Source organism: Mytilus edulis, chromosome 14 (assembly GCF_963676685.1).
Source record: "Mytilus edulis chromosome 14, xbMytEdul2.2, whole genome shotgun sequence".
Classification (NCBI taxonomy): domain Eukaryota; kingdom Metazoa; phylum Mollusca; class Bivalvia; order Mytilida; family Mytilidae; genus Mytilus; species Mytilus edulis.
The window spans coordinates 29,290,304-29,316,289 of NC_092357.1; the positions used below are offsets into that span (position 1 = coordinate 29,290,304).

Genomic DNA, 25,986 nt, shown 5'->3' on the forward strand with positions numbered 1-25,986 from the left:
TTTCAGTGTATTTATTTTAGGGTGGTGTATTTTTCTTTTCTTTTTTTCTAGTATAATATTATAATTTTATTTGTTTTTATTGTAATTATAAAATATTATTATTACCTTTTTTTGCTAGAGGTTTTGAAATTTCGTCGTAAGCTGTACAAGTAACATAACAATTTACGGGTTGTGCATATCTGGTTCGGAGTCACCCACTTATTATAGGTAATCTTAATATTAGTCTGGGACCCTAACTCACTACACGAAGGTTGCAAATACTTGATACGACCAGATCCCAGACTTTTCCTTTCGGAATGTCTTGAGCTTTTTCTCTATTTTAGATTATGCACTTCCAGGAATTCTCGTCCTGATTCTACTTTCAGAAAACAAACGATGAAAATTTAAGAACAACAACTGACAGACTGTGATCTCAGTCTTTAAGATTGTTTACTTTGTAAAGGAATGATGTGAGTAGCTTTATCTAAATCTGATACTGACTGTCATTAACTAATTTGATATTTATTTAATAAATTCAACTGTCAGCAGTGATCAACAAAAACTGTTCATTTGACATTTGTCAACAAGTGAATTACGATGTTTCTTTAAAGGTGTGGTTTAACCAGCATCAATATTACATATACGTTGCTTTTAATACATTGGTGCATGACGAGTTGACATAAGTATCTTTTGAAAATATTAAGGCCTAAAGAAAAAATGAAACACGACATGCTCATGCAGTGTTTTCTCTAAGTCCAAAATTATGACATGTTGTCATGAAATATATATAAAAAAAAAAGAAAGATGTGGTGTGATTGTCAATGAGACAAATCTCCACAAGAGTCCAATTGTTCACCAATGAGCAAAGCCTGTATCGCATACTCACCTTCAGTCAGAGCTCAGACATAAACAAGTCTGAATCTGATTTTGACTCATAGAGGTCTAAATTTGTAAGTTTTAGGATTAGTCTCCCTTTAATGCAAGACAAAATACGACTTACATAAGTCAAATGTTGTTAAGCAAGAAATAATTGACCAGAATCAAAAAGTTGCAAATATCGACTCCTACAAGTCGATAAGTGATCAAAATTGGTTAACTTCAAGACCCACGCATATTTATAAGGAGGTCATGCATCTAAATCAAATAATGACAACATTGAAAGACAATACTTTGTCTTCTAAAGAAAAATATGAATGAGAGCCTAAAAAATCGGAGATAATGTTAATTAACCTTACAATGCAACCACCTGGAACTACACTTAATGAGGAAAAACATCTGTGTTTAGCAAGGATGTTCAATTAGACAATTACATATAGATAGCTCAAGTCCTTGTGAACTCTCAGACAGGTTTTTGCTGTCATAGGTTGTGTAGCTTGGCCACCAAGTGAAATTAAGTTTTTTCATCAACATAAATAGACCTAAATAAGTCTGTCATTTTATGACTTAGATAAGTCTAAAATTGAAAACTCATTTTATGATAAATACATGTTTTGACTTCTTAAAGGCCTGATATGACCATGTAAAACAATTCAAACCAGAAAACTAACGGCCTTATTTATATAAAAAAATGAATGAAAAACAAATATGTAACACATAAACAAACGACAACCACTGAATTACAGGCTCCTGACTTGGGACAGGCAAATACATAAATAATGTGGCGGTGTAAAACATGTCAGCGGGATCCCAACCCTCCCCCTAACCTTGGACAGTGGTATAACAGTACATTACAATAGGTATGTTTTGAAACTTTTAGGTTTATGACCCCTTCAGTCATGTCTGTAGCCCTTTTAGCATGGTTAGTTACAAATTTTTCAAACTGAAATAGTATAAAACAGCAAAGATAGTATATAATATAGTAGGAGTTGGCCCAATTAATACATATACTGAGGGAAAACTTCGTCCAATGCATGAATATTTTTTGATTCATTGCATTTTATAGTAAAAGGGGATTTTGGGGATTTTTTGGCAAATAAAACCAAGATTTTTGAAGAAAATCTTTAAACTTTTAATACAGAGATTTTTTATTTAGTTTTTTTTTTTAGGAATTGTTAACAAAATCAAAATTTCATGTTTATATTTAGATATAAGACATGTAAGAAGATGTGGCATGAGTCAGAGTGCAAATGACACAATTCTCCATCCAAGTCACAATTTATAAAAGTAAACCATTACTAGTAGGTCAAATAACAGTATTCAACATGGAGCTTTGGCTCAAATTGAACAGCAAGCTAGAAAGGTTCACAAAACATTACTAGTGTAAAACCATTCAAACGGGAAAAAAAACCGATCTATTCTATATAAAAAGCGAGCAACGAGAAACACTTATGAACCACATCAACAAACAACAACTACTGAACATCAGATTCCGGACTTAGGTCAGATGCCAACAATTGCCTTGTACAAATAACATTTATGTTTCGAGACAATGTATGGTTATTCTATATATGTACAAAATGTATCTATGCTAATCAATGAATTCAATGTTTTTTCTGTATCATAATGTTATGAGTGGCACATAACACTTTCAATACAATATATTTTTTATAGATAGTGTTGTGCGCAGCACAGTACATTCTATTGAAAATGTTCTATCTTCTTTGTAATAGAAAGTGTTGTGTGCAGCAGAGAACATTAAAATACAGAATTTTGAACATGGAATTTAATTAAAATTTCAAGCACAAGAAATTATGCAAATTCCATCATTGCCCATTATTAAAAATAATTTCAAGTTTAGATAATAGCCTGTTTGTTGTAAAAAGTAAAATCTAAGTGTTATGTATATCTATAATACTAAAATAACGAGGTTCAATTTGTCAGCTGTCATCGGGTAAAAACGACAAATCAAAGAATTCAACTTTATATATAGCTTATATAGGACAATGGTGTAGATTAAAAATTACACCACTCCAGACCCTTTTGTTTTCCACATAATTAATATTGCCAATAATTAACAAGTTCAGGGTGGAATCCCATACCGATACAAATAGTATATAATTCACCTGTGATCTATTACCTTATCTGTACGTTCCGCATCTGACAGGCGCACCACCAAACGGTGTATTTAGGATTTTGCTATATACAATGTACACAGGTCATAATCACAGGGTTGACACTACTAAATTCAATCATTGTCAAATTGTTCCATTTCAATCAGTAAGACTTTCTAAGATAACAATACGAATACAAAAAATCTGGACTTAAAATAAGGTACACATGGTACAGTTTTCAATTTGTTAGCGGGCATGACGTAAACCAGCGAATAAAAGAATTCAACTTTATTTATAACAAATATAGGATAATGCTGTTGATTAAAAAATACTCCATTTCAGGACCTTTAATTTTGTTTTCCAAATAATTAATATTACCAATAATTGGTAAGTTCCAGGTCGACGGGTTCAAACAGTTGGTTTTGAAAGCAGAGAAAACTGTGTATCTTATAATCGGCATGACTTTATCAGATGACAATACCAATACTGAAATAAGGCTTACGCATAGTTATATACTTTAATTCAATCACGGACCCGCGATATCACGGGTGTGTTCTAGTATATATAATTTTTCTTACATTTTAATGCATTTAAAATGTTTAACCCTTCCCCCCAAAAAATAATTATTCAGAATAAATAAAGTGGCTATAATTTTAATAAATTAAGCTGATGCCCACTGTCAGTTAATTCATAAACTATTTATAGTTGACCTAGTTCAATTTCCTTCAGTGTTGTCATTTGGACTAGGTTACTTTTTACTTCCTTGTTTTACATTGTTGTGAAAATCACAATGAAAAATAATCATTTAAATTGACAAATAACTGATACAATTCAATAACAAATAGAATGGATTTCCTTTTAACAAAGTTAAGTATTGTTCTCCTTGTTTAATAGAACTTTATGAAAACATTGTTTAAAATTCACTTGGGAGAGGAATCTTGTATAGCATGTAAAGGTTGCCTATCCATAAAGCAGAGTACTTTATCAAATGAGGGCCCTCATGGGGTTTTTGATAATGTGATTACTTGGCCGTTTTTTTAATGATTATTTGATTATTAAGCCAAATATTTCATGATTATTTGATTACCTAGGACTGTATTTTTAGTTTATGATTATTTGATTACTAAAGATAAGCAAATATTAATGATTATGTGATTATATTGGCAAAAAAATGGTGATTATGTGATTACTAGGACCCCCCCATGAGGGGCCTCTCAAATTAATGAAGAGCAATTGCAACATTTACAAATACATGCTAATAAAGAGATATTATGTCTTTGGTTTTTACTCCATATTGTGTCCAGTATTTGCTAAACCAGCTCAGATTTTTTGGAAATAATTTGACTTTCATGACTTTACAAACTAAGGAATTTAACAGATGTAGCAATAATTGTTTGATAGGATTTATTTTTAATGAAAATTTCTTGATTCAACTGATTGAATGGACCTTAAATTTACAGGTAAGACATATATTTAAATCCAATTAAGATGGACCCACATTTTTAAGATTAGAATCTGGTCTGATAAATTTATGTACATGAATACATAACATGTATAATACTGGACATTTATCATCATGATCATTGCCTTATCTATGGTACCATTTCTTTATTGCTAGCTAGTGTCTATCAGATATTTTCCATATATCTCCAACCATTTAAAAAAAAAGGGGGGGGGGGGGGGTCCCCAACCCAGGACAAAGGGGGGTGGTTCCAACTATATGTCCCCATTCAAATGCATTGATTGGCCCAAAAAACGGCAAGGTTCCAACCACGGACCCCGCCCCCCTCTGGATCCGCCAATGCTGGCATATTTGTGTCTGTGTTTGATTAAATTTTTGGTCATGTTACTAGTCTGAGGGTCCGTGTAACACTTATCAATTCAAAGTTTTAAAAAGTGTTGAAATTTTAGATTTTTGGAATTTTGATCAAAGTTTTAAAATATCAAAATTTCAAATTGTGTAAAAGTTTTGAAATTTTGAAATTTTAACCAAATTATTAAAATATTAAAATTCTAAATATCGTTTATAAATTTGATAGTTTAGGAATTTGATCAAACTTTTAAAATACTAAACCTAACGTGCAATTTTGATTATTTCACTTTTTGAAAGTTTGATTTTTAAAATTTTTGATTAAAATATCAAAATTAGAAAAGGGGCGAAAAGAGGCTGTAAACACTGATGTAAACACGGCTCTGATAACAATCATTCTTAGTTATAAATAAATAGCACGAAATATATCAAATCAATTTTAATTACAAGATAAATAATGAAAAGAAGAAGTCGGGTTTTTTTATGAAACATATTAGACATCACATGGGATAACAGTATCCTGAAATTTTAAGGTAATGCATCTATCAATAAAAAAACCCTATTTAAATCGGAATCAAATAAGTTGATTTAAATCTCTTATATAAGGTTAGCGTTTGAGATAAATAATTTAGAGCTATATATTTGGTGTTCCGAGTGCCCAACATTTAGAAGTATCAGTGAAAACTGACCAACTCGCAGTAAATAAATAGTATTATTCGCCTTTTTGACGTTCCTGGTAAAGGTAGATCCAGAAAGAGCGCTTCGGTCGCATGCAACTTTAAACGTTTTGTTTTCTTTTTTTATCGATTGCATGACGATACTATATTGCCTATTATGATTTATTTCAGTTCCAAGAAATGATACGGAAGGAATACTTAATGTATAGTGTCGCAATGAATGTTGTGCTAGGCGTGCTTCAGCTGGCCCCTAGACAAAAAAAGTGTACTGGTTCAGTGATTATAGACGTCATACTAAACTCCGAAATTTAACAATGAACTAAAATTAAAATCATACAAGACTTAAAAGGACAGAGGCTCCTGAATTGGGACAGGCGCACAAATGCGGCGGGGTTAAACATGTTTCGTGAGATCACAACCCTCCCCTATACCTCTAGCCAATAAAGAATGAAAAACACACAGTAATACGAACAGTAAAACGCACTAGAAAAGGAAATACAAGTCCTATGTCAGAATAGGAAACAAAAGAAACTAATCAAAATGACAATGCTAATAAATTAACAAAGGACTACTATATATAAGGCTAGCAGTTACTGCCATACGCCAGCTCCAGACCTCAATTAAACTAATTGAAAGGTTTTATATGTCTTCATTATGCACACTCTCTCCCTGTTGCATTTATTGCTAATTTGTTCCGGAACATTCATGAAATATTTGTCACTGGCAACAAAAAATCGATAATTTAAAATAGGTTGTTTACATACAAATTACGAAGAAACGTAGGATTCAATTTCCTTGGACAAAGTAGCCCTTATAGATGGATTTTGATATGTTTTAACTTCACTTTGGCCAAACACCTCTTCAATTGTTTCGGTTCTTATTTTTCTTGACTTTCAAATTTCAGTTCAGCGTTCCGCAGGTGAATTCTTTACTTAAAATTCAGCGTTTTACATTGTACTGGTGTTTCGAGAGCAACATTGGTGTACGGCCAAAAATGGAAAAATCCATCATGCAGCTGACAGTGTGGCTTCTCTTTACACGCCCCATTCTGACTGGATGTACATGTGTTCTTTTAGTTTGCTTAAAGTCGATTGTCGTACGATAACTTAAAAATGCTCAAATAACAATATGCAAATGCGGAACAATAATATCCCTTAATACAAAAAAATCCCTTTCCTTTTATTTACTATTTAAAAACAGTGGTTGATTTAGGACCCATAATGGAGCTACGTATATGATAACCAGTCCAAACGTTGTCTATAAGAGAGCAACCATTTAACTTTAAAACTGTGGTGTGATTGTTTGTCGAAGCGCTAACAATTTTATTAAGTTTTACATCGCTATTAATCAACTTGTCAGCTTCAAAATTTAACACTATAAGGCATGGAGAAAATTTGGATTCAGAATTTTTCTTTTGTCCTCTGCTGGCACAGCGGAATTTAATTTTTTATCAAATTGGGGATCAGAATATCTTAATGTACCATTATCGAAGCCCCTCTTGGTAGTATCAAAGTAAAAAGAAGTGACTATCTATATATTGGATTCCCCAAAAGATTACCATTTATCGCTGATATAAACTTGAACAGAATTTTCAATTTTCAAAATGCCGACACCTACAAATGGATAGATGGGCGCTTAATGTAGTACAGTGGCAACTATTACATAAATATGAATGCTAGATGGGCGCAATGTAGTACAGCGGCAAATATTACATAAATATGAATGCTCGTGAAAATAATGTTTATGACATACGTTTATATATGATATGAAAGGTTTCAACTTTTACAAAACCAGAGCTTTAAGTACCAAAAAAATATTAACTATAATCATTGATACAACTCAATATAATTATGATCGTCATACAACCGATAAAAATGAAAACAAAACGTTAAAAGTTACGACCGAAGCGCTTTTCTTGATCGACCTTCTTAGGGAACGCTCAAAGCTGAATATTTAGGGCCAACAACTTACAAAGAACAGATTAAAACGTTAAAGATGATCGTTCATAATGTACATGAAATGATATTCTTTAGCCAACATGATTGCAGAAAGTAAGAAGTCGTAGAGCAAAACAGAAAAATTTTTAATCAAAAGAGATAATACACCGTGTATTGAGCCTTTTATTGCTTAGAGATCAGTAGAAAATATATATACATGCTCAACCTAATCATACTATTTGACCTACTGCAAGTTGTTCAGTTTTTACTGTTACTCCTGTTTCTCCTAAAATATGGGTGCTAGAAAAATCAGCAAGTAAAATGGCCAATGTCAGAGCAGTACGTCTGGTTTTGAAATGAATTCTCTTCTTTTGAGAAATATTTATTTTGTCATCCAATTTTTCACCGCTTACAACTGTCTGTCTGTGGTTTTATTTCATACATAAACTTTTAAGTATCTGAGTATGTTTTCAATTCATATTGTTTCGTTTCGTTCCGCTTTTATTTCGTTTCGCATTTTACAGGTACCCCTCTTTTTGCCCCTTTTCTATTTTTGATATTTTAATCAAAAATTTAAAAAATCAAACTTTCAAAAAGTGAAATAATCAATATTGCACGTAAGGTTTAGTATTTTAAAAGTTTGATCAAATTCCTAAACTATTAAATTTAAAAACGATATTTGAAATTTTAATATTTTCATAATTTGGTTAAAATTTCAAAATTTCAAAACTTTTACACAATTTGAAATTTTGATATTTTAAAACTTTGATCAAAATTCCAAAAATCTAAAATTTCAAAACTTTTTAAAACTTTGAATTGATAAGTGTTACACGGACCTCTGAGGCATTGGACTTAATAGGCTTATTTGATATATATACATGTATTATACATGTAGTTAATGAAAAACTTGTCACTATCATATGGACTACCAAAGGAGTGGTATTGACTAAGACAGCAATAATGACCTAGATGTAGAAAATTTTATGTTTATTTCATTCAGTTACCATGGTTACCATGTTTTGAAAAATTCTCATGATTTCAAATTGTTCAAAGCACTGGAGTTATGATACAATTTCTTTAGGAAAGACTGAAGACCAGTCATAGTGATAACTATAAGTTACTGCCATTCATTTAAGTGCAATATTTCAGTCATGTCAGTATATATACATGATATAGGAATACGTATAAATAAAGTTTTCTATAATTTTATAATTAACAAAAACCTACGATAAACATTCCAACAACCTGACAACTTTGATTTAAAATTGTTGTCACTAAAAGAGAAACCATGCCCCACTGGTCATTACCATGAAAAATTCTTTAACAGATGGATTGTTGGTCTGTTTTCATGCCTCACCTACAATAGTAGAGGTGCATTATGTTTTCTGGTCTGTGCGTCTGTTTGTTCGTCCGTATGTCTGTCCTTCCGTCCGTTCTTCCGTCTGTTTCACTTCAGGTTAAAGTTTGTGGTCAAGGTTGTTTTTGATGAAGTTGAAGTCCAATCAACTTGAAACTTAGTATACATGTTCCTTATGATATGATCTTTCTAATTTAAATGCCAAATTAGAATTTTGACCCCAATTTAACGATTCACTGAACATAGAAAATGATAGTGCAAATTTCAGGTTAAAGTTTTTGGTCAAGGTAGTTTTTGATGAATTTGAAGTCCAATCAACTTGAAACTTAGTATACATGTTCCTTTTGACATGTATGATATGATCTTTCTAATTTAAATGCCAAATTAGAGTTTTTACCCCAATTTCACGGTCCACTAAATATAGAAAATGATAGTGCGAGTGGGGCATCCTTGTACTACATGTACTATGGACACATTCTTGTTTTGTTTTTTTGAAAGACAGATTAAATTTTTTACTGAAGAATACAAATTTCATGTGATATCTTGCTATCCAATAAGAGAAACTAGTTCTTAATAGAATAATTGCTGTGTTGTCATACCTTTAACAGGTTCATGATCACTAATACCAGATTTTTTGTTGTAGAAATTTTAAATGAATGAGAGAGAACAGAATTCACTTGACATTTTTGAGTTACCATAACAACATCAAATAACATCAATGGGGAATCATCATAGTAGTTTAAGACAATCTGGTGCCATATACATGAGAGGGATTGGAAATGACCAGTACCAGTCAGTTAACATAAAACTACACGGAATAAAAACCGATAACTACAATGTACCAACAGAGGATTTCTCACTTCCTGTACAAGATCTGTGTTACAAACTTCTTCAGGACAGATATCCGGTCGAGACTATCGGGCCAGCAGCTATCCATCTATTTGGATTGGCCTGTTTCGATCAAGATAGAAAAACTTGCACATGGCTCAATCCAAGAAAGAGTTTGAGTGACAGTATGAAAGATGGATTCAGAGGACTAAATAATTTATACCTTCGAATACGATTTTTGCCTGTTAAAAGTCAATTACAAAGCCATATCATACAGAGTTTATGCTATGACAAAGACCAATGTCCTAATCATGTAAATTACTTGGTTCATTATCTCTTCTTCCAAGTCAAAAACGACTTTGTTTCTGACAGATTGAATACTTTTTACGGTGAGCTTGTACAATCAAGCAAAGCAAGAGGAAATGCAGTGTTAGACTTACTAATCATGTCCAGGCTGTATGGTGATTCTCCGGAGAATGTATTCGATCATATCGACCATGAAAAAAACTCAAATTGTTGTTGTTATTTTGGTAAGATGAAGGAAGTAGATTCCAGCTTGAATCATGTGTTACCTAGCAGAGAGCGAAACAACTGTTGGAAGGACTATAAACTGGAAAAAAATATGAAGGCAACGTTAACAGAATACAGCAAGGAAAATCGTGCTGCGACTACGGTTGATTTGATGGTACATTATATCCAAGAACTTATGATGGACGTTAGAGAGAGATATATTTCAAAAAGGGCTGAAATGGAGGGAAAAGTGGAAATAACAGTCAATACGCAAAATGGGTTTGGTGTTTTTATTAGAGAGGTAAGGCATTCCTGTTTTGACCTGATAAGAAGTGTTATATAACATGAGGTGAAAATAACAGACTTTCTTAAAAATATTATGGTTGCAAATTGGAAACATAGTTTGAAAGTAATTTACTCCTTAATCTTGGTTATATAATGTTTCTTTTAATATTCAGTGAGCTCGCACAGTATTATCCACCAAGTAAACTAAACAGCTATATGACAAAACTAGTAAAAACATATGATATAACACACAGAACATACATACATACAGAAACCAACATCAAACATGTGAATTATATTCCTTTGTAAAGTAAATTATGACTACAATGTAATATGTATTGAACCTACATGCTACTTGTAAATATTATACATGACATTGATTGGTAATTTTGTAGCAATCAGATCGCAGTGTCCCATCTTTGTTCTGCGCAATTGATGAGCTCCAGTCAATTGATATACATCATGATAACTATATGATGGCAGACAAGAAAACTGGAAATAACAACATGAATAAATCATGGACTGTTAGAGTCCACAGAACGAATGGTACACCATTGGTGAGTACACTATAATCATGGACTATTGAGTCCACAGAACTAATGGTACACATCTGGTGAGTACACTGTTTCGAGTCCACAGAACTAATGGAACACTACTGGTAAGTACATTATAATCATGGACTGTAAGAGTCTACAGAACTAATGGTATACCACTGGTGAGTACATTATAGTCCTAGACTAAGATTCTACAGAACTAATGGAACACTACTGGTGAGTACATTATAATCCTGGACTATAAGAGTCTACAGAACTAATGGTTAATCTGTGGTGAGTACATTATAATCCTGGACTGTTAGAGTCCACAGAACTAATGGGACACCACTGGTGAGTACAATATAATCCTGGACTGTTAGAGTCCACATAACTAATGTTAAACCACTGGTGAGTACACTATAATCATGGACTGTAAAAGTCCCCCTAAATAATGGTACACCACTGGTGAGTACATTATAATCCTGAACTGGAAGAGTCTACAGAACTAATTGTACACCACTGGTGAGTACACTATAATCCTGGACTGTAAGAGTCCACAGAACGAATGGGACACCACTGATGAGAACATTATAATCCTAGAGTAAGAGTCTACAGAACTAATGGTACACCACTGGTTAGTACATTATAATCCTGGACTGTAAAGAGTCCACAGAACTAATGGGACACCTCTGGTGAGAACATTATAATCCTAGACTGTTAGAGTCCACATAACTAATGGTTAATCTGTGGTGAGTACATTATAATCCTGGACTGTTAGAGTCCACAGAACTAATGGTACACCACTGGTGAGTACACTAAAATCCTGAACTGTAAAGAGTCCACAGAACTAATGGGACACCACTAATGAGAACATTATAATCCTGGACTCTTGAGTCCACAAAACTAATGGTACACCACTGGTGAGTACTTTATAATCCTAGAATAAGAGTCCACAGAACTAATGGGACACCTCTGGTGAGAACATTATAATCCTGGACTGTTAGAATCCACAGAACTAATGGTACACCACTGGTGAGTACATTATAATCCTGGACAGTAAGAGTCTACAGAACTAATGGTACACCTCTGGTGAGAACATTATAATTCTGACTGTAAGAATCCACATAACTAATGGGACATCTCTGGTGAGTACATTATAACCCTGGACTGTAAGAGTCCACATAACTAATAGTTACGGTAACCACTGGTGAGTACATTATAATTCTGACAGTTAGTGTCCACAGAACTAATGGTACACCTCTGGTGAGATCATTATAATTCTGGACTGTAAAGAGTCCAGTGAACTAATGCTATGTCATTGGTCAGTACTTTATAATCCTGGACTGTCAGGGTAACCATGGTAACCATGAATTCCATGGGCATATATTGTAGGTGAACGATCTGTATCGTAGTTACATTTTCATAGGCTTGTTACTGCTTGTGCATGTTGTGTCCAAATTTTGCTTAATCACAAAATAAAAATATATATACTGAAATAAAATAATTCCATTTAAATCATTACTCACAACAAAAAGTGTATTCAATGTACATTGTATGTACAACATATTAAAATAGTCATCAATTTATCATTTTTTTATTGGTAGATGCTGATTTTTGACACAGTGGAAACTGCAGAATCCTTCATTTCTGGCTTAGATGGTTACTATAGAGTTATACACAATTACCATCATTTACTCTGTGACCAGGTGGCGCCACATTCACTCAAACAACTTGCCAACCTGAAATGTCATGGACCTATCAGGTAATCTTAAATTTTATAATATAGCATCATGAAATTATAAAAAAAATATATCCTTTATTGGGGGAAAATTATGTCTCATTGATAGTGGTATTTTATTTCATAATTTTGTAAAAGTCTTCATACAAGCTTATAGAAAATTTCAATTTTGTTGAACAATTGATTTATGATTTTACCTAGCTTATACCCACATTACCCCCAACATCCTGAAAAATTTGAATAACATTTTATTGAACATTTCTTTTTTCATTTTTTAGTGAAAAGCTTGCAGTAGAGAAACTGAAGAAATCTGACCATGAATTTTTTATTGTGAAACAAGATATTCATAAACAGGACAAGTTTGCTATTGTCTACACAAACGAAGGACAAATCAGGACAAAGTATTTCTTAAGAGAGGATGACAAGTTCTTTTTGGAGGGAGATACATCACAATCATATAACACCACACGGGAACTGTTCAAGGCTTTATCAGAGAGTGGTATTCTAGCCAAGACTCCTATAATAGTCAGACCAAAGAACGGTAGGAATAATTCATTATTATAGCAAAGGGGGGTTTTGGGGTTCATATAACATAACAAGGGAACTGTTCAAGGCTTTATCAGAGAGTGGTATTCTAGCCAAGACTCCTATAATAGTCAGACCAAAGAACGGTAGGAATAATTCATTATTATAGCAAAGGGGGTTTGAGGGGTTTATATAACATAACAAGGTAACTGTTCAAGGCTTTATCAGAGAGTGGTGTTCTGGCCAAGAATCCTATAATAGTCAGACCAAAGAACGGTAGGAATAATTCATTATTATAGCAAAGCCGGTTTGAGGGGTTTGTACAACATGACACGTGGAACTGTTCAAGGCTTAATCAGAGAGTGGTATTCTGGTCAAGACTCCTATATTAGTCAGACCAAAAAACGGTAGGAATAATTCATTATAGCAAGGGGGAGGAGTGGGGGGTTTGAGGGGTTTATATAACATAACAAGGGAACTGTTCAAGGCTTTATCAGAGAGTGGTGTTCTGGCCAATAATCCTATAATAGTCGGACCAAAGAACGGTAGGAATAATTCATTATAGCAAGGGGGAGGGGTGGGGGGTTTGAGGGGTTTATATAACATAACAAGGGAACTGTTCAAGGCTTTATCAGAGAGTGGTGTTCTGGCCAAGAATCCTATAATAGTCAGACCAAAGAACGATAGGAATAATTCATTATAGCAAGGGGGAGGGGTGGGAGGTTTGAGGGGTTTCATATAACACCACACAGGAACTGTTCAAGGCTTTATCAGAGAGTGGTATTCTGGCCAAGAATTCTATAATAGTCAGAACAAAGAATGGTAGGAACTATTCATTATAGCAAGGGGAGGGGTGGGGGGTTTGAGTGGGTTCATATAACATAACAAGGGAACTGTTCAAGGCTTTATCAGAGAGTGGTATTCTGGCCAAGACTCCTATATTAGTCAGACCTAAGATCGGTAGGAATAATTCATTATTATAGCAAAGCGGGTTTGAGGGGTTTGTACAACATGACACGTGGAACTGTTCAAGGCTTTATCAGAGAATGATTTTCTGGCCAAGAATCCTATAATAGTCAAACCAACGAATGGTAGGAATAATTCATTATAGCAAGGGGAGGGGTGGGGGTTTGAGGGGTTTATATAACATAACAAGGTAACTGTTCAAGGCTTTATCAGAGAGTGGTGTTCTGGCCAAGAATCCTATAATAGTCAGACCAAAGAACGGTAGGAATAATTCTTTATTATAGCAAAGCTAGTTTGAGGGGTTTGTACAACATGACACGTGGAACTGTTCAAGGCTTTATCAGAGAGTGGTGTTCTGGCCAAGAATCCTATAAAAGTCAGACCAAAGAACGGTAGGAATAATTCATTATAGCAAGGGGGAGGGGTGGGGGGTTTGAGGGGTTTATATAACATAACAAGGGAACTGTTCAAGGCTTTATCAGAGAGTGGTGTTCTGGCCAAGAATCCTATAATAGTCAGACCAAAGAACGGTAGGAATAATTCATTATAGCAAGGGGGAGGGTTGGGGGGTTTGAGGGCTTTATATAACATAACAAGGGAACTGTTCAAGGCTTTATCAGAGAGTGGTATTCTGGCCAAGAATCCTATAATAGTCAGACCAAAGAACGGTAGGAATAATTCATTATAGCAAGGGGGAGGGGTGGGGGGTTTGAGGGGTTTATAAAAACTTTATATAACATAACAAGGGAACTGTTCAAGGCTTTATCAGAGAGTGGTGTTCTGGCCAAGACTCCTATATAAGTCAGACCAAAGAACGGTAGGAATAATTCATTATAGCAAGGGGGAGGGGTGGGGGGTTTGAGGGGTTTATATAACATAACAAGGGAACTGTTCAAGGCTTTATCAGAGAGTGGTGTTCTGGCCAAGACTCCTATATTAGTCAGACCAAAGAACGGTAGGAATAATTCATTATTATAGCAAAGCGGGTTAGAGGGGTTTGTACAACATGACACGTGGAACTGTTCAAGGCTTTTATCAGAGAGTGATTTTCTAGCCAAGAATCCTTTAATAGTCAAACCAAAGAATGGTAGGAATAATTCATTATTATAGCAAAGGGGAGTCTACTGTATAAGTGTTCTTTTCGCAAAATCACAAAAAGAACACAATGGAAAAACTGTGTAACCAAGAAAATTGAAACTAAAGTTTGAACATTGAAAATTTACATTATATAGAACATTTAATTTGTTAAATCTAACCATGAAACTTATTTTCAAAACAGCGCTTACACTATACTGAAATGACTTATTTAACACATAAGTATTTTTAGTTAGGGCTATTCCAGAAAAAAATGTATGGGAGGGGGGGGTTGGAAGGCAGTTTTTGTCAGCACCCGCCACCCAGACAAATGTTATTGAGAATTATAGTGCATTAAAGTGTGAAAAGTTGCTCTGATACCCATCACCCATGTATTATTAAAACAATGTGCCTTCCAACCCCCCCATACATTTTTTTCTGGAATAACCCTTACACAAAAATACTAATGACTAAGATTTATTGTAAGTTTACTGCATTGTTCATAACTTACGATCAATCTTAATCGTAAGTTTACTTAATTGTTCATGACTTACGATCCATCTTAATCGTAAGTTTTTTCATGAAACCAACTACTGACTGATAACTGAATTATGAAAACTGTGTTAATTTTTTTTTCAGAATGTTGTGAAGTTCTTAAGAATTTGTTTGTTAACCCATCAGATACTCCAAATACAGAAGACGAAGATTCCGGTGTTATTGCAAAGAAAAAGCAGCCATTAATCTACATGCAGGGGGACATCATGACAGACGAAAAATTAGGTACTGCTGAAATTCATGTTTTGGTCCGTGAAATATTCAGTTTGGCAGCATTTGTAAGGTTTGGTGAAAATTTAGTTCTGCAGTAATTGTCCCTTGTAGAACATATATTGCACTTGCAAGCTTTTGCAATATAAAATTCTACTCTGGACAATATTCACCAATATTCATGCAATAACCCTACATTATCATGATAGATAAGACATCTTTTAATGGCTCAAATGATAAAATAAATTCATCATAGATACCAGGATTGTAAATTTGTATATGCTTCAGACACTTTTCGTCTGCAAAAGAATCATCAATGACACTTGAATAAAAAAAAGGCAAAAAGGCATAATAAAAAGGAATTTGAAGAGCATTGAGGACAAAAGGGGGTGAAAATATGGGGATTATTTTGTAAAAGATTGAATCCTACCTAACAGGTGACAGGGTGAAAAGGGAGAGTTTAAAAATGTTTTAAAGGAAAAAGAGGTAATCACACTTTTAGAACTGATGTGTTGATAGGTAGTCATAGCAAATTTTAATTGCCTGTTAGTTTAAGGCTATGGTTATTTTACGTGAAATGTAATGGTAGCTATATTATGTAAGGTCAGATGTAATCCTGATTGCCTGTTTGTTTTAGGCAATGGTTATTTTACAGAAGTGAAATGGTAGGTTAAGTAAAAAGTACTCCTTAGATTGCCTGTTTGTTTTAGGCAATGGTCATTTTGCTGAAGTGTGTTGGTAGGTAAGGTCAGAAGTAATCCTAATGGCCTGTTTCTTTTTGTAGGCAATGGTTACTTTACTGAGGTGTACAAAGGTCGTGTGAGAGGAAGTGACAAGTTTATAGCTGTAAAACAGATCAGACATCACCATGATTACCGACCCAAAGAAAGGAATCAGGAGTTACTTTGTTATGAGGTATTGTATGATTTCCCACTTCATAATCATATTGATAAAGAAATATTGTAAATTCAGAAATTATTGCTAGGTATTTATTATTGAGAATAATGCAACTGGGCAATTATGTATAGATTATAGGGTTTTCTACGCATTGATATCGCAGACCTGCCAACTATCCCTATTTTCGTGGTATCATCCTGATTTTCATCCCTCAACCCAAATCCTGATATCGGGATCTTAAAACAAGTCAAAATCCTGATTTTCACAAAATATACCTGAAAAAATTATTTGGTTTCCGGTTTTGATTTTTTTCTGATAAATTAAAAAAAATCTTTACTTGGGGACATATTATGACAAGTTTACAATCCTACTCTTATCAACGGTCACAACAGGTGTCATGATTAGTTGTTGCAGGTTAAATCGGATTACCTGATGGGTCATAACAATCCTCAAAGTTAATTGATTCTTAATTAATATTATTATTTGTAAACAGAAATTCGGTCACTTGGCCTTTCATTTTTAATCAAATTATCATATAGCACAATTTGCAATTTTATCATAGTTCCATAACGAAACTGTAGTTAACTTAAAGATGAGAACTGTAATGAACTCTTAAAAAAAACATTGTTTAGGCCACCCTTAAAAAATTGTTTGTTTGGCATTGCCGACCCAAACTATCAGCAGGTGGGTAGGTAGGTAGGGATTTTTTTTTTTTACATTTAAAGCCTTATACATGTAAATCATGAAGTCTCTAGATCAATGTTGTCTAAAGCATTGCAGCATTGTTGTGTGTACATGCTGGTGGTTTCTTTGAAAGGGGTCAACCGTCAATGTCACATTCTACATCATATGGATAATTTCATGTAAGACAGTCAGTTTTATTGGCAGAGTTAACCAAAGTACCCAGAAAAAAACACAGAACTGAGACAGGAAACTGACAAATTAACCATATAAAATGTATGACATGAAAATTGAACTTTTATTGTGGGACTGCCCATTGAACAGAGGCCTGATGTCACATCTTGAAGTTGTGGTCACAGTTTGGTAAAATTACCATAAGTTAAATGGCTCAACCACTACGGCTCCTTGTACAAATGGACAAAGATTTAAAACTTTGATTGTTTGCTTTGGTTTTATAAACATCACTTTCTACACCATATGGGTAATTTCATGGCAGTCAGTTTTAGTGGCGTACTAAACCGTAGTACTTGAAGGAAAACGCCAACCTGCGGAAGGAAACTGACTAACCTTATCATATATGACATGAAAATCAAACCTTAATTTTGCAACTGCCCAAATAGGGCTCAAGCCAATACCTAGAGGCTTAAGTAATCATACATGTAAGGTGTGACGAACTACCATACAAACATGCCTACTGCCCCTGATAAGTTTTGAGGATAAAGGATCTGTACCAAATTAGGATAGCAAAATATTAAAAATTTGGAAGGATGGCACAAATAGACATGGTGTTTATACTAATATTATCCAAGTGCAAGGTTTTTCAGGGCTAGGTTTAAAACGTATGATAAATTCAAAATGGAAATATGCAGCAGGACAGACAATTTTTGCAGATAAATAAATTATGGGTTGTAATGCTTGTTTGATTAACAGAAATCTGGACATGCATTACATGAATACAGATAAATTAATGAGCCCTTAGAATTGTGGAAAAGGAGGGGATTTTATTCATCACTAGTACACTAGATACATTTATAAATATGTTTCTGTCAGTATCTTTTATGTTTTAAGAATTAATATCTTATTCATGTTAAGAAGAAAGGCAAGAAAAGGGGGAAGTTCTTCAATTGACACAAGATGCTCGTCTTTAAAATATGTATGTTTTGTACCAGGCTAGCATCTACTGGTACAAAACTACTATAAACCTGTAAATCTGGGACCATTTTGGTCTTTAAGCTTTGGTGCTTACAGCCATAATTATCTTGAATGCATCATTGTGGTTCTGGCTATAGTAGATACTTTGTTCTCTGGTTCAATGAAAATTTGTCAATGATAAAGGAGAAGGTCCGGTAAGACCCCTTTTTGGCCCCAAAATATAGCAGTTTTACCAAATTGTTAAAATGTAAACTTTTAGTTATTTATTGGACAGTAGAATGCTTCTACTACATAAATATGGGCTGTTTTTGACAATACAATGCACATATATCGAGTACTAGCACCACTAAGTCATGCTAAATTGCTGAAATCTTCACAATTCTATCATTTTAGTTAAATTTTAGACGGTTTTTGCTTAAAACGAAAGTGGCCACATTCGTGTTCATCCTTAATATTGGAATGAGAGTTGTATTTTATGATAATACATAACATATGTAAAGGTTTAGGATGAACACGGATGCGGCCACTTTCATTTTTGACAAAAACCATCTGAAAAGTGACATTTTTTAACAAATTTGGTAGATTTTTCATTTTGAGCTTGAATCGGATCGTTTTTAATGACTAAATCAGTTAAAATCTTTCACAAAAACTAACTGAATCAAATGAAATAGACACTTAAGTGTAAAAACAGGTCAAAATCTCTTCGTCAGATGAACCTGAAATTTGAGGCCAAAATCGGTCCTTACCGGACCTACTCCTTTCAAATATTTAATAAGTTCAACAAATGTAAGAGCCACGCATATTTGTTCTGTGATGTCCCGGTGAAAAACTTCTATCTCATGAAGCGACAAAGTCAAGCAGAAATCATCTGTTTCTGCTTTACAAAAGATAAAATTTGAGTCCTCTACAAGGTCTCTTAGAACGTTTTTTCAAAGAATAGCTGAAAATTTGATTTTTGATACATTCCATCTCCCTTAACCAATGCATTGCAGCATAGGGAGATGCTTTCCCCTGCCGGCCTCTTTGACATTACTTTTGGCAGACTTTTTCTATTCCATGTCATTTAAATGTTTGCTCCCAATACAGTGTAAGACAAGCGTTTTTAAGATCGTGATTTGAAATAAGTAAAACCAGGAACAAACTCGGCGGATACGATCAAATTCCGGCACAATTTTAATTTTTTTTAAATAAAAAAAAATAAATTTCTGAAACGCAAATAAAATTATTTGGGCGGCAAGTTTTTCAGTGGGTCGGGCGGCAATGCCAAACAAATGAAATTTTATTTTAGGCCTTATCTTGAAATCAGACATGTGTCTGTTGATTTAAAATCGAGGCCATTTTGTATTCTTCTATTGTGAATAAACATCCGCCAGTAAGAGCACCTCCGAACTCAAAGAACGATAACTTTCCATTTTCTCATTAATACTGATTGACTTAATCAAAATCTGTATTTACCCTTCTAACTTTAGGACATATAGCATGTATAGGTTAAGGCCTTTTGAGTCATGGTCCAAAGATAAGAAGGTCTTTGATAGGGGAAAAGGTTTTTTTTCACTTAATATCCTTTATTTTTTAATGCCATTTTTCTGTATTCTTCAGTTATTTTGTCAATTTTAAAATAAGTACTAGAATCATGCAAATAAAAGAAATCAAGGCTTATAAGATCAGCATTAGTATACTAAAAGAAAAAGAAGAGACCTGAGACTATTTTAAGATTTAAAAAACAGTGTACACAGAAACGCTGCAAAAATTGTCCCTTAAAAATCTGGTCGCGTACTAAATCCCCCATGGAGATTTTCAAAAGTTGGCAGGTCTGATATTGTATAATATCAGCTGGGAGCCACAATGTGAACCTTTTTGGCGGGTGAACGCAGCGAACAAGCTGAAAAGTTTCACATTGTGTCCAGCAGCTGATATTTTACGATATCTATATGAAGAAAACCGATTATCTTTTTTATCATTCTATTACTGGTCTTTTCTTTCTCTCTAAGACAGTTTTATGCGTGACGAGGGAGCAAGCTTGATAACGTCTCCTCTCGCATTGTGACGTTGCTCATAACTTATCCTCTCACATTGTGACATTGCTGATAAAGCCCGGTCTCAATTTGAAGTCTTGATACAAGAATTACTGAGCGACAGAGCAGGGTGATATAGGTGTAGGGAAGGACCATAATACAGGATATCCTCACTTTTATAGTTCTTGAGTTATGACTCTTTATTTATTATGATTTATTAAAATGATGGCATCATTTGTGTCCTGTGGACACATTCGCTGTTTATTTGCCTTATATACAATATTCTTTTTTTCCAGTCACTACAAATGGGAATTTGCCGACAGCTAGGATTTGAAGATAACAGATTTTTTGTTGGTATCCAAGGTCTTTGTTTGACATCGCCATCACAAGTTATTGAGGAGTATGCACAGTATGGGTCCCTGGCAAAATTCTTTGACATGAGAAAGCCGTTTACATTGCAACATTTTATCTACATAGCAATACAGCTGGCTGAGGCTTTACTTTACATGGTAGGTCACAATGGATTTACATTTCAAGTCAATTTTTAGTTTGGAATTATTAGAAATTATTTATCCATCCTCTTTTACATGATATATGTTAATTTTAAAGACATTATGAGTAATTTAGTTTGGGTCATTAATTAAAATACTGGACATTAATGTTCTGGCAGAAATGTTTTATTTTTGTTTTTTACGAATGTTTTAATTCTAAAATTCCAAATAACTTTATTGATTTTTGTTGAAACTTTTCTCATGTTTAACTCTTCATACTTGATTTTTGCCAATGTTTATTTTTGTTATTTTCGAACACTGTTGATGTGTATACATATAAGAGATAATTGATTTTTTTTACATACAGTGACCTACAATTTCTGTGTCATTTGGTCTCTTGTGGAGAGTTGTCTTATTGGCAATAATACCACATCTTCTCTCTTTTATTATTTCTATATTAGAATACTGTAAATTCAGAAATGATTGCGTGCATTTATTATTGCGATTTTGTCATTTTAGACTTAAATGCGATTTTTATTTTTACAATTTTGAGAAAAATCCTGTTTTAATTCATATAAAATATTTCAAAATGTGAGTTTTAATTATTGCGTTTACAACTCTGTGCCATTTTTTCGCAATAATAAAAACCTTGCAATAATTTCTGAATTTACAGTATCTGTTTTTAGATTATCTCCCCTTTTGTGAAATAGTCTCCCTTGTTATTATAACCATTTAAATTTACATATAGAGAAATTTCAATTCTCAGTTCTTTCATATAAAAATGTTATTACTGTGATGATCAACAAGGATATTATTCTTATTTTCCTCGTTTATTGTATTTCAAGTCGTAGTCAAGTAAATTCTTGTCAACTACAATGCAAATTCCTTTTTTACAAAATGATCAGAATCTTGTATTTTGATTTTGAGAACATGATTATCTTGATAGTACTGTCACGAAATAGAAATTCTTCCATGATATAAGTTCCAAATAGAAAAAGTATTCTGGAATATTATTTCGACAGGAATAAATAATATTATTATACTTCACTTTAAAATGCCAGATTTTAATTGGCTAATATGAGGGAGACAATTTATTCTATGCTATGGCTGAGTGGGAGACAATTTGTTTTTGAATGTCACCCTCTCCTACAGACCAATCAAAAGTTGACAATTTAAAGGACAATTATTTGAATTTACATCAAATAATTAATTGCAATGCTCAAGTTGTAGTTGTATCTTTTGAATATACATGATATATGAGGGGGAATAGGACCTTTATCGGGACTCCGGGATCGGGTGTTTTTAAGCTCGGGATTTCGGGATTGACCCTTTCGGGATCCGGGAATCCTTTTTTTCGGATTTCGGGATGTCGGGATTTGCTTTCTTTAAATTCGGGACCTTGGGATTTTGTTTTTTCAAGTCCGGGATTTCGGGATCAAGACCCCTCCTATCCCCCCTCATATATGTTGTAATATATTTTTAGGATGAGAAGAACTTGCATCATGGCAGTATCTGTTGTAAGAATGTGATGGTGTTTAAATATGATGCAGGAGATATCTTCATCAAGCTGGCTGATAGTGGAATGTTAAATATTTATAACAAGCTGCCGATTGGTCATGTAATCAATACAAAAAGGTTTGATATCTGAACTTCTATCAATGAATAACTAAATCGAAAAAAACCTCATGTCAAAATGCAAGACTTTGCTGCTCAGTGTCCAGTGGCTAATAGTTCATGCGAATCCATCTGCTTGGTACATGTTGTAATAATAAATATGATAGATAAAAAAAAAGATGGAGATTGTATATCAAAGGAGCAATATGTTGTAGTATACAAGTAGAAAAACAATAAAATGACAAAAAAAACTTGAATGCTCACTTTACACTGTGCAACAAAAACACAAATAGTTCTGGTTTCTTATTTCTCGTTTATTATATATATTACACCGTTGATTTTCTTGTTTGAATAATTTTACAGAAGTCATTTTGGGGTCCTTTTTAGCTTGGATAATTACCTATTAGCCAATGCTTTGTGTTGAAGGCCGTATTTTGTCCTTTTTAATTGTTAACGTTTTTATATATTATGATTTGGACAGATAGTTGTCTCATTTACACTCATACCAAACCTCCTTATTTATAATTAATATTTTAGCCAAAATTTCACGTTGTTTATGTATTTGCAGACTTCCATGGGTTGCACCAGAGTTATTTAAAGACATGTCAAAGATGACAATTAGTAGTGATGTTTATGCCTTCAGTACAACTTTATGGGAATGTGCTACGTTAGGAAGAAGTCCATTGGAAGTACAGCCCCTCAAAGACTTCGATCTTGATAGTGATAAGGTAAGCACATTAAAGGAAAACAGACAATGGAATTCCATCAATTTAATAAAAGGAATATATATATACTGTGGATTCATTATTATTCATTGGGATACCAATTTTCATAGATTTCATGATTAAAGGAGAACAATGAAAAATATGTTCAACAAATTACGAGTTTTCTACAAGAATGTATGCAGACGTGCTAAAACTAAGAAATTAAATGGCCATGAATAAGTAAGTTTTCCTCAAACCACGAAAATAAGTACCCACGAAAATGACTGAATTCACAGTAGTATTATTGCAAAAAATAAAGCTGTCACATTATAAGGAACAAGCAGAGGCGGATTTAGGGGGGGGGGCAAGGGGCTCCGGCCCCCCTTTTGAGAAAAAATTTGATTGATTATATAGGGAATCACTGAAGAGTGACGGGAGCGGGCCCCCTCTTAGGCAGCCAGTGGGCCCCCACTTATGAAAATGTTTAGATCCGCCACTGACAAGATCTGGTTGAACTTCTGGAACACCTGATTGTAACATCATTAAATTTATGAAAGATTGCATCAAGTTGATCAACAACTTTCTGCCTTGAGACATGCATGCACATACAGAAATTGGAAGGGTTAAACATGTTTATGGCTGATCACTTCTTCAATTAAATGACTTCTTTCAATTTTCAGATTCAAGAATTTTACCTAAGTGGTAAAACTATTGATTTTCCTGAAGACTTGATCACCAAAGGAGACGAGGGAAGGAGTAGAGCAACAAATTCATCTGATAACTCCAGTTATAATGGAAATACAAAATGTACGAACCCATCAGAAGTTATTTATAACAGAGATTCCAATGAAGTCAGGACTAACGATTGTGAGGAGAATGAAAGTGAGGCTAAACTACCAGATTACTCAAAGGTCAATAATGGGCAGAGAACCAGTAGTGTGTTAGATCCGGAAGAACATATTTATAGCACAGGATACAGTAGTACCAGTAACACTGATAGAAACGTAAAGATTAAAAGAACTGTCACAGACATTATGGCAAAATGTTGGGCAAAAGCAGAGGATAGAATAGAAACTAATATAATTCTACGAGATCTGAGAAATGTACATTCTGGTTATGTGGACCATGGTATGCTTAGTTTTACTACTGTTAATTTAGATGTTATTGCATCAATTATCTTTACCATTTATGTTTTTGGAACCTTTGGTAGGAATTCTGTCCTGTTACTGGCTTGTGAAACATTAATTTCATTACAGAATACCATCATGAATATTCTGAGATTCTTAACTATGAACCCAATATACATAAAGTATGTTTATGGTTTACAATATATTTTATTACAGAATACCATCGTGAACAGGGCTCACACTACTTCAGAATTATAGGGAGAAGTGACTTCTCTTTTTGAAACTGATAGGGAGAAGTGGTGAGATTTGAAAGAGAAGTGCTCATTCGCGCGGGTGCGCTACAATGTTTGGATTTTACAATAGTATAAAGGGCCATATGTAAATAATGTTCTTTTTATGTTGTTCAATTCATATGAGTAAAAAATTACAATTAAAGTAACATTTGAAATTAAAAGTTGTTTTTAAAAGTTTTACTAAGGTTCTTGTGAGACACTACCAACTAAATATCTAGCACTAAAAAAAAAAATTATTTTAAAAAATGTAAAGAAATTATATCAATTACAATTTAATTAAAAATTATCTTGTGTATGAAATTCAGTGTTTCTCATAAAAAAAATATAAAAGTTATTAAGCTGGGCCATAATATATTTTTATTAGTATAATAGTCTTAGAGTTAAGCAACTTTAATCAATAGTTTGAAACATTCATAAAAAATATAGGGAATTATATACACCAATCAATTAGATGTAACCAAAAGTCTCTTAATGCGTGTGGGATGCGTAATTTTTCCCTTTGGGATCAATATTCTTCTGTCAGCTGTTCCATCCGTGCGTCCGTAGTAATTATTGTAAAAGTACGGATTTCGGTCATAGCTGGTCCGGTTCAGATCCGTAGTTTAGAAATCGGTCAATGGCGGACGAATGCAAGAAAATTTACAAAAATAAACGATGTTTGACAAGTTATTTGGAAAGGAACATGACGGTTTTAATGCCATAAATGGATTAAACATTTACTGGAGGCAACTTTTATCACGTTTAAATGAAGTATCAAACTTATTTTGCCGCCGAAATTTAGGTTGATATACGTTTTCGAGTAACAAGCACCGGAACTTGCGAAAATGCACGAAGTGATAAAAAGTTGTATTTTTTCCAAATAACCTGATGCACACTGCGAAGACAATGCTTCAACCACTTTTCTAAAGATAATGAATAGTTTATGTCTGAATTTCTTTAATTATCAGTAAAAAATTGATGTTTCATCAACTTGGTAAAAATTGAAAATGTCCAATGACGGAAGCGACTGAAAGCAACTTTCGTCAAGAACAAGGCGAC

The 25,986-nt window shown here is 33.6% G+C and overlaps 1 protein-coding gene across 3 annotated transcripts in view; it reads left to right on the forward strand.

Moving 5' to 3' along the window:
* The first annotated feature begins 289 nt into the window (after window positions 1-289).
* The window catches only part of LOC139503640 (tyrosine-protein kinase JAK2-like), a 54,232-nt gene continuing 28,535 nt past the window's right edge, over window positions 290-25,986 (forward strand). Inside the window, exons 1-11 of one of the 3 annotated variants that reach the window (XM_071293460.1) lie at window positions 290-449; window positions 9,394-10,389; window positions 10,769-10,930; window positions 12,511-12,668; window positions 12,923-13,185; window positions 15,849-15,989; window positions 16,759-16,889; window positions 21,016-21,228; window positions 22,694-22,845; window positions 23,393-23,552; window positions 24,209-24,656. In XM_071293460.1, the coding sequence (XP_071149561.1) occupies window positions 9,469-10,389; window positions 10,769-10,930; window positions 12,511-12,668; window positions 12,923-13,185; window positions 15,849-15,989; window positions 16,759-16,889; window positions 21,016-21,228; window positions 22,694-22,845; window positions 23,393-23,552; window positions 24,209-24,656 (2,749 nt within the window). In that variant the 5' untranslated portion in view covers window positions 290-449; window positions 9,394-9,468. Of the gene's footprint in view, window positions 450-4,183; window positions 4,430-9,393; window positions 10,390-10,768; window positions 10,931-12,510; window positions 12,669-12,922; window positions 13,186-15,848; window positions 15,990-16,758; window positions 16,890-21,015; window positions 21,229-22,693; window positions 22,846-23,392; window positions 23,553-24,208; window positions 24,657-25,986 lie in introns of those variants that run through there. The other 2 variants (XM_071293462.1, XM_071293463.1) reach the window with 2 other exon arrangements.